At 41.2% G+C, this 14,196-nt stretch overlaps 1 protein-coding gene across 1 annotated transcript; it reads right to left on the bottom strand.

Annotated features, from left to right (window-relative positions):
- Positions 1 to 2,859: 2,859 nt before the first annotated feature.
- LOC311049455 (regulator of G-protein signaling 9-binding protein) lies at positions 2,860 to 8,622 on the bottom strand (the record flags this gene model as incomplete). Its single annotated transcript, XM_084063026.1, has 4 exons — positions 2,860 to 3,066; positions 3,592 to 3,734; positions 4,411 to 4,620; positions 8,385 to 8,622. 4 exons carry the CDS (start codon positions 8,620 to 8,622, stop codon positions 2,860 to 2,862), a joined length of 798 nt encoding a protein of 265 aa, XP_083919152.1.
- Between the last annotated feature and the right edge of the window lie 5,574 nt (positions 8,623 to 14,196).

Here is a 14,196-nt window from a genome sequence, read left to right as displayed (position 1 = left end):
TGTTTTATTTATTCATTTTCTAACAGGATTAAGTGCACATTACAAAGACACACATTTAAGACAAACAAACATGACGCAAACAGTAATATCAATATTAGCAGCAATAATAATAGTGGCCACCTATACTCACAAAGTACAATTTGAATGTGCTCATTCTTATATATTTGTCACCCCTAAACTCTTTTCCAATCGTCTTTTAAAAAACAATGTTATGTATTTGTCACCCCAAATTACTCTTTTCCATTAGTCTTTTAACCCATTACGGGCGCACTCCCACCGCACTTTTATTTTACCTCTGGGGCGGAATCTGCTAATGCTTTGTCAATGTAAATGCGTGGATTCACGCAAGAGCGGATCTTTCCGCATGTCGCGCAGACCTTGCGTTTATCTGCTCTACACGACTTGTCCATTTGAAGCATATAACTGCTGGAGGCAGGAGCTGATTTTCCCCCTCTGTCCAATCGGGTGAGTCGAAGGCCGATCGTCCCAAGACTCAGGAAGCACCATGGTGCTCAAGGCAGAAGGCGGTGCGGGTTACGAGGAGGGTCCTGAAAGTGAGTGACAGGTGCGTCACTCCCGTTTTTTAGGATCCTCTGGCTGCAAAAAACTGTGGCCGCGCAAAACCTGCGTTTAACAGCAGCCGACCATGTTTTGGTGGGAGCGCGCCCTAAGACCTAAGGCCGATTCTACAAGTTCCTTCTAAATCAGTAGTTCTCACACTTTCAAGATTATTATTATTTTTTCAAATATAGCAGATGTACTAGCTGTGAACTTGTATCTGCTATTTTTGAATAGCCAACGCTAAAATCTAAAATGGCACAGATGCCTTCCCGCTTTTAATGGGTTAAAACAATGCAATTGGTGACCAGTCTCTTACAAAATCAGCAAGAACACCTATATACAGTATGATTGCCTCTCCATTGGCAAGTTTTTCATACCATAATGTGATATCAGGGGATCTTCATTCACCCAACCAACCATTTCTTCGCTAAATTTAGATTTAGATGTATCTCTATTCGAAAAACGTTCATAATCTCCTTTTGAACTTAAAAGCAAAAATTGAGCATGACCACATAAGATGACTATTATGTCCCAGCACTAGTTTCACTTTTCAAGCATAAACGCACGTAGGTCATAGGATGGTATTTTACATTGTATAGCTGGGATAGCATGCAGTGTTGTCAAGTCTGCTTAATATAAGCGACATTGGGGCTTGTTTCTGATGTGTAGTTGTTTGGCTTGTTGTTTAAACCAGTGGTTCTCAAACATTTTCATTCAAGGACCCCCAAATGAATATGTATTTGTCCGCGTATCCCCATGTGAAAATATTTTGTGCCAGGGACCATCAAACAAGATTTGTATTGTTAAAATGTTTCCAAAATATTCCACATTTCACTTATATTACATAATTATACATCCAAAAAAAAATCGGAAAATAGCCGATGTAGGTTTAAAGTGCTCATGTGGTCTATAGTTGCTTCTTTTGGGCTTATTTTCATAGACCTGGTTGCTTATTTCTCTCGGAGAATCTGACAATGCTGGTTACATGTAGCCTGTGAATAATCTTATATTGAGTTTCATAGGATTTGATGGCACATCATGTAATTTTCTTTTAATTTAACAGAACGCGTTGCCACATTTTGCCACAACAACTGGCGCACAATATATTTCAATCGTCAGCTAATTCTATTGGTTAATTAATTAAGTGTTAGATGTCAGATTATGTGTTGAAACATACTCATGAATTAACTATTGGACATATTTCAGATCTACAAGCTCAAGAGCGTGTAGATCTGCAAGTGTTGGCAATTGTTTTAATTGGAATGGTGAAAAGTAAGGTTTCCACCCGACAGCACTGAACAACACAAAAAAATAAAAGGAAGCTGTTACAACTCAACTAATTGATGGTTATAATTAGATCCTGTTACATTATACCATAGTGTTTTATATATAGTTTATTATGTACTTTTTCTTAATACATTAGCAGACCCCTGAACAGTGTTTGGTGCAGAAAGGAGCAACATTACGCCTGTGGCATCCAGGGGCTCTGTGGCCCTTGGTGTGGCTATTCTGATGGCAGAACCCTGACCAGTGTTTGTGCCAAGTTTGGTGCAGATCGGAGCAACGGTGCACCTTGCAGGTCTGCATGTTACGTTTGTAACCATCCTATTGGCTAGATAAGTATACAGGGCATACACCCTATTGGCTAGTTGAGCACACAGAGCTTGCATCTTATCGGCTAGTAGAGTGCACAGACCCTATTGGTTAGTTGTGCACACAGAGCTTGCATCCTATTAATCTCTCAAGAACAGATTCCGACCTGCGGTGGAATCTGTCGGAGCGGTTCGTCCTAACCAGTGCGCATTGGCTAAAAGTGGGCGTGCCTTCAGATCAGGAAGTGGGCCGCGCTTTACCCAATCAAATGTAGTGGGCGGGATTCACGTGTCCATCCACCATGATCCACCCTCCCCCCCTCGAAACTAGCCGAAACTAATTTAACAATAGCGTCCTCGGAGCGGACAAAACCACGGAAAGATATTCACATTTTAAATTACTCTTTCATCATAGAAACAAGTGGGCTTATAACCAAAACCATCCATGTTCTCTGGGAGAAGTGGTGTTAGTGTTCCGTGTAGAAATATTGTTAGTGGGAATGAAAACATGGTCGCACCAACCGGAAGTGATGCGCTATAGGCAGACATGAAACCGGTGTTTCCCTGCGCTCTAGTCTAACATTATACTCCTGCCAGACTCCACAGAATATCAGAAAAGCAGAGGTCGCTGTTTTTCATTTTCTGTGGGGTCTGGCTACGCGAGACTAGCATCCTATTGGCTAGTTGAGTGTACAGATCCTATTGGCTAGTTGAGCATGCAGAGCAGGCATCCTATTCGACAACAGGAAGGGTGCCAGCAGGCGGCCATCTTGTTTGTGTTGTCATGTGACCCATCCTCCATGTCCTCCATCAGGTCCTCGTCATCCAGCCCGGCGTCGGGGTCAGCGGGGTCAACCTGAGACTCCGCCCACAAAGGCTGGACCGCCTCCACTGACCAGAACGGAACCGACACCTGAAACCAGTAAGCTAACCAGTAAGATGAGTAAGGCATTTGTAGAATCAGCCTCAGGTCTTAATGGGTTAAAATCTTGAAGCGTATAGGTTGTATGATCAAAATCTATTTTTCCTTGGATCATAACGCAACTCCCCCATATAGACCCTGGCCATTTGTGTCAGACTAGATTTTCCGCCATTTAGCATTTTCACTTTTCGCTAAAACTTACACCTTTTGACCAAAACTCACTCAAAGCGGTATGCTACACATGATCTCTGAAGTCATGTGATGAAGATATATACATCAGTCAGATTTCTCATATAACCACTACATTTGTCTATAACTTCCTTCCAAAGTTTGTGGGTTAGGGTGCACGTGTGTGTGTGTGTGTGTGTGTGTGTGTGTGTGTGTGTGTGTGGGGTATGTGTGTGTGTGTGTGTGTGTGTGTGTGTGTGTGTGTGTGTGTGTGTGTGTGTGTGTGTGTGTGTGTGTGTGTGTGCGTGCGTGTGCGTGTGTGTGTGTGTGTGTGTGTGTGTGTTTGACCTTTTGCTGCATGTGTCTCAGCATGGCGTCCAGCTCTGCCAGGTGACTGATGAGATCAGGGCAGGGCTGCTCCTCGGGGGTCAACCAGGGCATCTGGACTGATGCTGCACGAGCAGCCACGCCAGAAACTCCATCACCTGAGCCTGAACGGGACACACATGAGGTTATGGTTGCTGCAATACACACTGAAAAAATCACACCCAGTGTGAAGTGAGCGGTGCTATTTAAAAACAACAGTGGTCATCACAGTGATGGAAGTTCACTTAATTTTTTTTTTTTTTTTAAGTGAGTGGTGCTATTTATGAGTTATTAATTTCGTCATGCGTCTCGCTAGCCAATCACAGTACTGAGCAAAGGGTCTGAATACCAATCAGCCAATCACAGTACAGCGAAAGACACATTTTCACGACGGAAAGAAAAACTTTCACCACGGATGGGTCCCAAACCCACTTATAGGAGCGGCTACACCGCTCAAAAAGGTGTCTCGCTGTAAAAACTGTAGCCTACCCTACTAGTGCCAACGTTTGTTTGGTTCAGCTGGGTCCAGACTACAATATGATGTCATTCAGAGGTTCTACAGACTACAATATGATGTCATTCAGAGGTTCTACAGACTACAATATGATGTCATTCAGAGGTTCAGCTACAGACTACAATATGATGTCATTCAGAGGTTCAGCTAAAGACTACAATATGATGTCATTCAGAGGTTCAGCTGGCTACAGACTACAGCATCCACAGGCAAAAAAACGAATTAAACCATCTATCACACGTATTTTAACAACATTTTCCCACTGACAGGAAGGGATGTCATCACACCTGTGTTGAGCAATGAGCGTCGGTCGTTGCGCTGAGTCAGAGGGAACTGGCCAATCAGGTCGCTGGCTTTGTGAAGGTCCAACAGGAAGTGCTCCACAGCGGACAGGAAGACCACCCACATCCTCTCTGCGTTTTCCCGCTCCTCTGGACAGGAAGTACTTCCTGCAGGGCCGTACTCTGACAGCAGACTGAGCAGCCTTCTGGACAGACCTGGAGGTTTTACAGGTCAAATATATATGTATATCCTACTATAATTCTAGTAACCTCTGTCTGTCTGTTTGTCTGTAGTGGTAGGTGTCTGTAGTGGTAGGTGAAGCTACCTGGTTCTCCTCAGTGGCTGGACCAATTGCTCTGATTTTGCACACAGCCATTGACCATTACCATCTGAACTTAAAGGTAGGGTAAGTGATTTGCGTTGGTTAAAATAATTGTTAAATAGCTCTTTATTGTGATAGTACTCATTGCTATAGAGTGTTTGTTCAGTATTAGGAGTCTCCTTGTCTCTCCACCTCTTTATTAAACAGAAAATGCATTTTCGTTTCAGTTTCAGTTTCATTTCCAATTTTATCCAATCAGGATAGAGAACTCAATCAGGATACAGATTAAAAAAGTGAAATTGGAAGTGATGACACTAAGAAATGAGCAGACAAAATTGGAACTGAAACACTATACAAATTAAGCTTAAAAATGGGTACTTTCTCCTGATTGGCTGAGATTTTGACACCTACCGGAAAATGTATTTTCTGTTTATTAAAGAGCTGGAGAGACATGGAGACATCTGTTACTGACAAAACACTCTATAGCAATGATCACTATCAGAATATAGTATTTTAACCTTTTAACAAAATACTTTTTGTTTTAACCCAAAAATATCACTTACCCTACCTTTAACTGTGAAGCCCGTTTTTCAATTTCATCAAATCTCAGCTTCTTATTAGCGTTTATGTGTCAAACAATGTCGCCTCCCGGGTTGCCAGATCATGTGCGCATATCCCCCCACGGATGCGTCGACCGGGTATGGTCTAGTAATTATTAAATAGACCAGGGGTCTTCAATGCTTTTCAGGTCAATAACTCCTTAGCTGAGAGAGAGAGAGAGAGAGATGAAGCAGGGACCCCCCACTACAAGTTGTATAAAATTGTGTTGCAGATTAAACTTTTTCATAGATAGCTCCATAGACGTGTTTGACAGCACTATCATCAGTGTTGTGTAAATGAATGTTTGTTTACACATTATCTTTTCTATTAATATGTTGGATTCATGTTAATGTGTATTTTCAGATATTTAACCACTTAAACCCTCAATACTTAGTAAACTTGAACTTTGGCTCTGTACTTGGTCTGCTCTTTTTTCCCTCCACACAGAAATTAGCCGATCTACAAGCTCACAACGTGTAACAGCGTGTGACACGTTGTGAGCTTGTAGATTGGCTATGTCGGCGAATGTTCCCACTAGAATTGTGATGCTAGGGTTCAAGTGGTTAATGACACCCCCTGTAGTAACACGGAGGACCTCCTAGGGGTCCTGCTGGACCCCCTGTTGAAGACCAATGAGATAAATAATTATATAATAATTATAATTAAAGGTAGGGTAAGTGATTTTTAGTTAAAACCAATGTTTTTTTGTTAAAAGGTTAAAGCACTATATTCTGATAGTAAACATGCTATAGAGTGTTTATTCAGTAACAGGGGTGTTACTGAATAAACACTGTGTCTCTCCAGCTCTTTCATAAACAGAAAATACATTTTCAGGCGTGTGGCCAATCATCAGCCAGTCAGGGGAAAGTACCCATTTATCAGCCTCGGTTTTATAGTGTTCCAGTTCCAATTTTGTCTGCTCATTTCTTTGTGTCATCACTTCCAATTTCACTTGTTAATAAGGTGTTCTGTCGTGTGAGTTCTCTCTCCTGGTTGGATAAAATCGGTATCCCATTTCCTGTTTAATCAAGAGCTGGAGGGACGGGGAGACTCCTATTACTGAACTGATATAATTAGTCTGGCCATACATGCCAGGCTAGAACAAAGACTCTATACTGAGTACTATCAGACTATAAAGCAATTTAACACTTACTTTAACAAAACAATATCACTTACGTAAGCTACCTTTAACTAAAACTAAAGCCCAAGGCATTCTCATGTATAGTAATACAAACGTGTGTACGTGCGTCTGGGTGTCCGTGCTTGTGTGTGTGTGTGTGTGTGTGTGTGTGTGTGTGTGTGTGTGTGTGTGTGTGTGTGTGTGTGTGTGTGTGTGTGTGTGTGTGTGTGTGTGTGTGTGTGTGTGTGTGTGTGTGTGTGTGACCATTTTGGAAGTACGATGTACATTCGACCACAGTCTGGAAGGTGCCTTCCGTACCAAAGTACCAACGTCTTAAGGATGCTATTACATAGCTTGGTTACAAATGTAAACTGCTTGTGTTCATATACTTAGAAGCCTCTATAATGTCCATAAATTGGTTGTGAGAGGCCTGCAGATTGCCGGCATGCCCAAGCCAAGAGCTGATATAGTCCAGGGGACAACACTGATATTTTCACAAATTGGTACCACCTGAGGTGGCCGTAAAGTTTTTGTATTTTTGTATTCCTACATGTCTCTAGTTTATATTTTGGTATGATACATCTTCCAATTCAGTAGCTTAATGGCAGTTATCACTACCTACCAGCTAATGTATCCGGTAGGAGACACAAAGTAGAATCTTTGTGTCTCCTACCGGAAATACACCCAGGCATCAAATTATTGCGACAAAAAACAAAATATATCCATGTATTCAAGGCTTCATGGGGTGTGCAATTGATAACTTCTCAGATTTTTGGTGTTTGCAAAAAGACTGCTTTCCATAAGCTTGTAAAAGTTGACCCTCCTTCGGTCTAGGGTGGTCATAGCTGAATGGGTAGAGAGTCCCCCTGGGAAACTTAAAGGAGGAGTTCACCCAAAAAATGATTATTTTCTGTCAATTGCACACCCCATGAAGCCTTGAATACATGGATATATTTAGTTTTTTGTCGCAATAATTTGATGCCCGGGTGTATTTCCGGTAGGAGACACAAAGATTGTACTTTGTGTCTCCTACCGGATACATTAGCCGGTTTAGAGTGATTACTGTCATTAAGCTACTGAATTGGAAGATGTATCATACCAAAATATAAACTAGAGACATGTAGGAATACAAAAATACCAAAAATGTACGGCCACCTTAGGTGGTACCAAAATCTGCCTTGGCCCCTGGACTAATAAGGCTTTGGCAAAATTCTGTTCAGTGTGATAATTGGCAGTCGCCACATACTGTAGGGCTGTCACAATTATACATTTAAGTTGATGATTAATTGTCACACAAATAAACGATTAACGATTTGATTGTGTTTTTGGCATTTAACATTGGCCTTTTAGGCTTTGTAATGAAAAGTTGCACAGGGCAGATGTGATAACTAAATATAATAATAACTTAAATATACAAAGAAATGATTAATAATTTTATGCTTTAAAAATGTAAAAATTACAGAAATAGCTGATCTACAAGCTTTGCAACGCGTTGTAAGCTTGTACATCTGCTATTTTTTGAAAATGTTTGAAACATTTTCAACATGAAAACGATTATGCAAATGAATTGCAATTAATTGTGCTTAGGCGTCAGGCGATTATGGCAAAATTGTGACATGCCTGCCTAGGTGTGTCCTGTATCCTGAACCACTTTCCCAAGCGTGCGCATCTACAATTGTTTGTGTTAAAGAATTTCTTGTTAAATGTGAATGCAAATAAAGATGTTAAATGTTTTTGTTTTTTTTACGTTTTGTTTATTCGTTTTTGTTATTTTACATACTCATAGGTAGTACAGACATTTACTTGAAGCAAATAAGCAAATAAACAGAGTATCTCCAAACAGTGAGAGTAAATAAAGATGTTAAATGTGTGTGTGTGTGTGTGTGTGTGTGTGTGTGTGTGTGTGTGTGTGTGTGTGTGTGTGTGTGTGTGTGTACCGGTACAGATTCGGTGAGCCAGCGTTCGGGTTTCGTCCAGCTCCTCTCGCAGGAAGCTGCAGTCCGCCGTGCTTCCTAGACAGGAAGCCAGCTGCTGGAAACAGGAAGTGACCTTGCTGAGCGCCTCCTGAGCGCGCTCACACTCCCACACCTGTCTCTTCCTGGTCTGTAACTCATCCACCGACTTCCTCCAACGATTGGTCTGTAACTCATCTACCGACTTCCTCCAACGATTCATCTGACAGACAGACAGACAGACAGACAGACAGACAGACAGACAGACATGAATAGTTCTACTCTCCTATACTGTCTCGGTCTCTCAGCTCTCCGACTATCTGTCTCTCCTACACTGTCTCCCTCTCAGCTGTCCTACTGTCTGTCTCTCCTACACTGTCTCCCTCTCAGCTGTCCTACTGTCTGTCTCTCCTACACTGTCTCCCTCTCAGCTTTCTGGCTATCTGTCTCTCCTACACTGTTGGAGAGACAGACAGAGGAAAGCTGAGAGGGAGACCCCTCTCAGCTTTCCTCTGTCTGTCTTTATTTCCATAGACAACTCCCTGGTGGCTTCTGTTCCAGCTGCCAAGGGCCTTGGTGTTGTCCTGGAGAGTCAGGTCTCATTCAAGGCACAAAACACAGGAAAGCTGTCTGAACCTTCCCTAAAACACCATGGACAACGCTCCACACGCCCTAGACTTCTCCCTTCATTAAAACACACTGGACAACGCTCCATGCGTCCTAGACTCTTCTCCCTTCCATAAAACACACTAGACAGCGCTCCACACGTCCTAGACTCTTCTCCCTTCCCTAAAACACACTGGGCAACGCTCCACACGTCCTAGACTCTTCTCTCTTCTCTAAAACACCATGGACAACGCTCCACACGCCCTAGACTCTTCTCTCTTCCCTAAAACACACTGGACAGCGCTCCACACGTCCTAGACTCTTCTCCCTTCTCCTAGACTCTTCTCTCTTCTCTAAAACACCCTGGACAACACTCCATGCGTCAATGCAATGGGGAATAAACTCCCCATTGCAGTCAGAACTGCAGACTCACTCCCAATTTTCCACTGTTGTCTGAAGACTCACCTCTTCAGACTCCACCTCACCCCCTAGCTTTCACCTCTTCAGACTAAACCTCATGAACAAGGTTTGACATAAGGTGCATGAGCATAGCAGCTGGTATATACTGTACTATACCAGCTGCTATGCTCATGCACCTTATGTCAAACCTCATGTACGTATATGCTTTGTGTAAATATATAGATACCTTTTTATTTTTTCTGACATCACTGTCACTAGAGGCCACTATCCTTCTGGGTCACTGAGTCGTTTTGAAAATAACATAGGGTCATCTTAGATCTCAAAAAGCAAATGAGCCCAGTGATTTGACTCATATGGATATGAAGCATCAACTGACGGTGAAAAAGAACACATTATCCAAAGAGTAAGAAAATAAATCTATTTTCTCCAAACACAGACGTTATCAAATGTGACTCAATATCATAAACGACAAAGAGTCACATACCTGACAGAATCCCGTCAAAAACGGGAAAGCATCTTTACAATATATAATTACAATATATAAATTGTATATATTATTATTATTATTATTATTATTATTATTATTATTTAACCCATTAAGACCTAGAACGCATCTGTGTCACCTTAGCTTTCTTTGGCTATTCAAAAATAGCAGATATACAAGCTCATAGCGCGGCACCGAGTGCCGCGCTATGAGCTTGTAGATCTGCTATTTTGAAAAGTGTTTTTTTGTTCAAACAACTGATAGGATTTAGAAAAAAAATTAAGAAGGTCTTAATGGGTTATTTATAAGGCACTTGTGGAATGGGCCTCAGGAATAGCCAACGCAAAAATCTAAAATAACAGGGATGCTTTTAACGGGTTGTTTGACGTCGCTGTCGGGCAGAAACCTTCCATCTCCATATTTCATGTTTTTTCCGTCACTTTAATGCCCTACTTCATCGTACAAGAGCGGCATTTAAACAGCGGTATATGTTATTTCAAAAGTCTTCATTAAAATGTGATCTTACCTCCAGTGTGTATCAGAGAGCCATCGGTTCACACCTGTAGAGATGATGATCTGTCAACATAACCTCTCTCTCTCTCTCTCTCTCTCTCTCTCTCTCTCTCTCTCTCTCTCTCTCTCTCTCTCTCTCTCTCTCTCTCTCTCTCTCTCTCTCTCTCTCTCTCTCTCCAGGGTATGTATTTCTCTCCTGTCATCGTGCCAGAGTTAATTAATGTTTTTAATTAAACTCAGCAGCAGATGAGACCTGCCTGTCCTCAAGGGAGCTGCTGAGCCATCAGCAGCCGGAAGGTTGTCGGTTCAAATCCCCTTCCCCATAGAATGCCCAGTACCGGTGTTTCCCATTCATTCAATGGTTTTCAACATCAGGACCCAGGGGTCCTTGGGGGGGTTACAGGGGGTCCCCAGCTAAATGAGTTAAACCATGAAGACCTGAGGCCGATTCTACAAATGCCTTCTAAATCAGTAGTTCTCACGCTTTCAAGATCTTTCAAAAATGCTCAAAAATAGCAGATGTACAAGCCTTGATAAGTAGGAAATATAGGCCTATAGGGTGAACCAAAATCTGAGGCATCCCTTTAATTCCAGACATTTCAATTCTTTCAGTATTCAGACGGAGGAAGAAGCTGAAGAATTTGACAAGAGGAAATGCATGACACTGGATATCATGCAAAATACAGCATCCATGTCAAAGGTTAATTTGATTCAGGGCTGCGTAGGCATATCGTTGTGGAAACAGGGGTGCCCAGGTAAGATCTGTCACACCCACAACTCTCTGGGTGTCTGTCAGTCAAAATCCACACCCAGGCGCCTCATTGGTGACATGAGAAAAGGATTTGACCAAAGATTTAAAGTCTGGCAGGACAAAATATAGGTGAGTCTCAAAATGTACTGGAGGCCTACTCTTAAATTCAATGTGGCATGTAAGCCACTGATAATAGTCCTGTATACAACATTTATTTGAGTAAAAGTATAAAAGCATTGGCTTCAAAATGTACTTAAAGTACCAAAAGTAAAAGTACCCATTTTGTAGACTGTCCCATTTTTGAAAATTGCAGATCTACAAGCTTACAATGCGTTGCAAACGCATCGTAGATCGGCTATTTTCAAATAGCCAAAGTACTAATTAATTGGTTAATGCATGTTTTGTAATAAATAATAAAGATAACAAAGTAACTAGTAACTAAAGTTTAAAAAATAATTGTAGTGGAGTAAAAAGTACAATATTTGCCTCTGAGATGTAGTGGAGTAGAAGTAAAAGTATACTGAATTGAAAATACTACAGTAAAGTAAATATTCCTCAAATTTGTACTCAAGTACAGTACTTGAGTACATGTACTTAGTTACTTTCCATCACTGACCAATTTTTTTTTTTGTAATTTACAAAAGTATCTTCCATGTTATCACATCTGGTTTGCATCACATGCATACATAATGTCTACTATCTTCTACAGGATGATTTTGACCTGCTTTACAGCGACAAATTTACAGCTCACATCGCAACGCATTGTGAGCTTGTAGATCTGCTATTTTCAAAAGATTTTTTATATATAAGTTGTGAAATTGGGCATTCTGCATAATGAGTACTTTCTACTTTTAGTACTTTAAGTACATTTTGATACCAATACTTTTGTACTTTTACTCAAGTCAATTTGGAATTCCTGACTTTTACTTATAACAGAGTATTTCTACAATGCAGTATTGATACTTTTACTTAAGTAAAAAATGTGAGTACTTTTTCCACCTCTGGATTTCAGCTATATATCGTCTCTGTCGGGGTGGAAACCTCATATGTCCGAAGCTGTTACTTTTCACCATTCAAATTTAAAAGTAGCAGATCTACAAGCTTGTGGATCTGCTATTTTTTATGCTTTCGTGTGACGCTGTAGTATGATCAAGTCGTTAATTTACGAGAAAAAAAAACACAAAAAGTAAAAAATATGGAGATCAGAGGTTGTGTTAAACGGAGTGCGTTGCGGTGGAGATTGAATTGAACTCTCATATTCTCAGTTTATCTTTAGCCTTCAATAGGCATATTTATTGTATCGGCTGGGAGAGATGCGGTCGTGCTGCCACTCTTGTTCACAATAACATCTACTGGTACAGGTTACAGGTAGTAAGTACACAGGTAGCGTCAGTGATGTCACGTCCTGGACACACTGCACACAACATCGCCCTCTGCAGAACACAATGAGTAAGGGCACAAAAAAATGTATGACATTTAACAGGTTTCTGCCTGACAGCAACGATATACTCTATAGCAACTTAGGTTTTTTCAGAAAACTGTTAGGATGTAGAAGGTATTTGTAGAATGAATGGGTTAAAATAATAAGCTTTATAATCTTTGTGCTGTATTATCAGGTGTTTTAATAATTCATAACTCTTACATTTTCAGTTCAGTTGCTCAGCCTACATCACTGCATGTGCTGTGCAGCCGACTTCCTGGTTGTACGGGCAGATGACAATGTCCCAGAATTCCACCTGGCTGCTGACTAAACTGCAGTGGCTGTATGACCTTGCAGAGAAAAGTTGTTCAGTTCTGTTGGTTGGCTCCTAAACAGGAGGGCATCGATTTGGTGGCTGCAGTTGACCAAAAAGGATAATGGCAGCCTTTCTGTCATTGCAAGGAAGGTAAAGAAAATGTTAACTCCATAGTGCAATTGTGGGCGGTCAAATAATAGCTCAATTAATACCTTGTGTTAACCATTGCTATTCAATCAGCATTGATTATATGGCAAATAGCATTGTACCTCAACAGATAAAGGTGGAGACATGCTAATGTGCTGTATAGCTACAACTGTCCTCACATAATGGACCCACTTGGCCTGTACCAACCTCACTTCTGTGCCCAGTGCATTGGTACTGTAGTTCAACCTGTGAGGACAGTGGCAGCTACATTTACTGCACATGCCATGAAAAAGAAAAGGAGGCAAAATGGTGCGGTGCCATCTTGAAGAGCGATGCCTCCACAGTGAAGGTATTATTATATTATATATTATAATATTATTATAGTGTATTCACTAGAGATGTACCAGTACCATAAAATAATAATGCATAATTAATGTGCTGCAACAAGTTAGTAAAAATAATAATAATAGTAAGAGTATAATAAAGTACAGTAAGAGTAAGAGAACTGAAGCAATCAAAATATCACTGTAAATGAAATATCATTATGTGATAAATGACGTGGTATCAGATCGGCATAGACTGCCATACTCGATACCGATACCAGCATTTTAGGCAGTATCGGCAGCTTTTCCGATATTGGTATCGGAACAACTCTAGTATTAAATATGTGTCTATTGCTTGACCTATATAGACGTTAATCATCATAACCATTACTGACATTTTGATCTTATCAAAACTGTATTATGTGTCTTACTTAGAGTCATCTTTGCATTTCCCCTAAAAGGTGAATGGTACTGCTCACCAGAGTGCCGTCAGGAACAAAATCAGGACAACGTTCTGAAGGTAACCGCCTTCCATTCCGACATCTCACCACTCCGACTAGTGGCTTCCGTGTGCGGTTAGGGTTAGGGTTAGGGTTAGGTATAGGGTTCGTTAACGTCGGAAAGGCGACATGTCGGAAAGGCGACATGTAACAGTTCTGAATTATACAAAGGCAGTGATGTGGAGGGGCCTTTGTCACATGGCCAGGCAGGATTGTGTCAGAGAGGGTGATGGACCAACGTTGATGCAATTCTAGAAGCATGACCTCCTGTCCTTTTGGCAAAGGAAACGCCACAACTATACTTTATACTTGCCCAC

The sequence above is a fragment of the Gymnoscopelus microlampas genome (assembly GCF_963454915.1).
Source record: "Gymnoscopelus microlampas genome assembly, chromosome: 7".
In the NCBI taxonomy this organism is placed as follows: Eukaryota; Metazoa; Chordata; class Actinopteri; order Myctophiformes; family Myctophidae; genus Gymnoscopelus; species Gymnoscopelus microlampas.
Note: the sequence above shows the minus strand (reverse complement) of the source record. Positions and strands in the feature narration are given on the sequence as shown.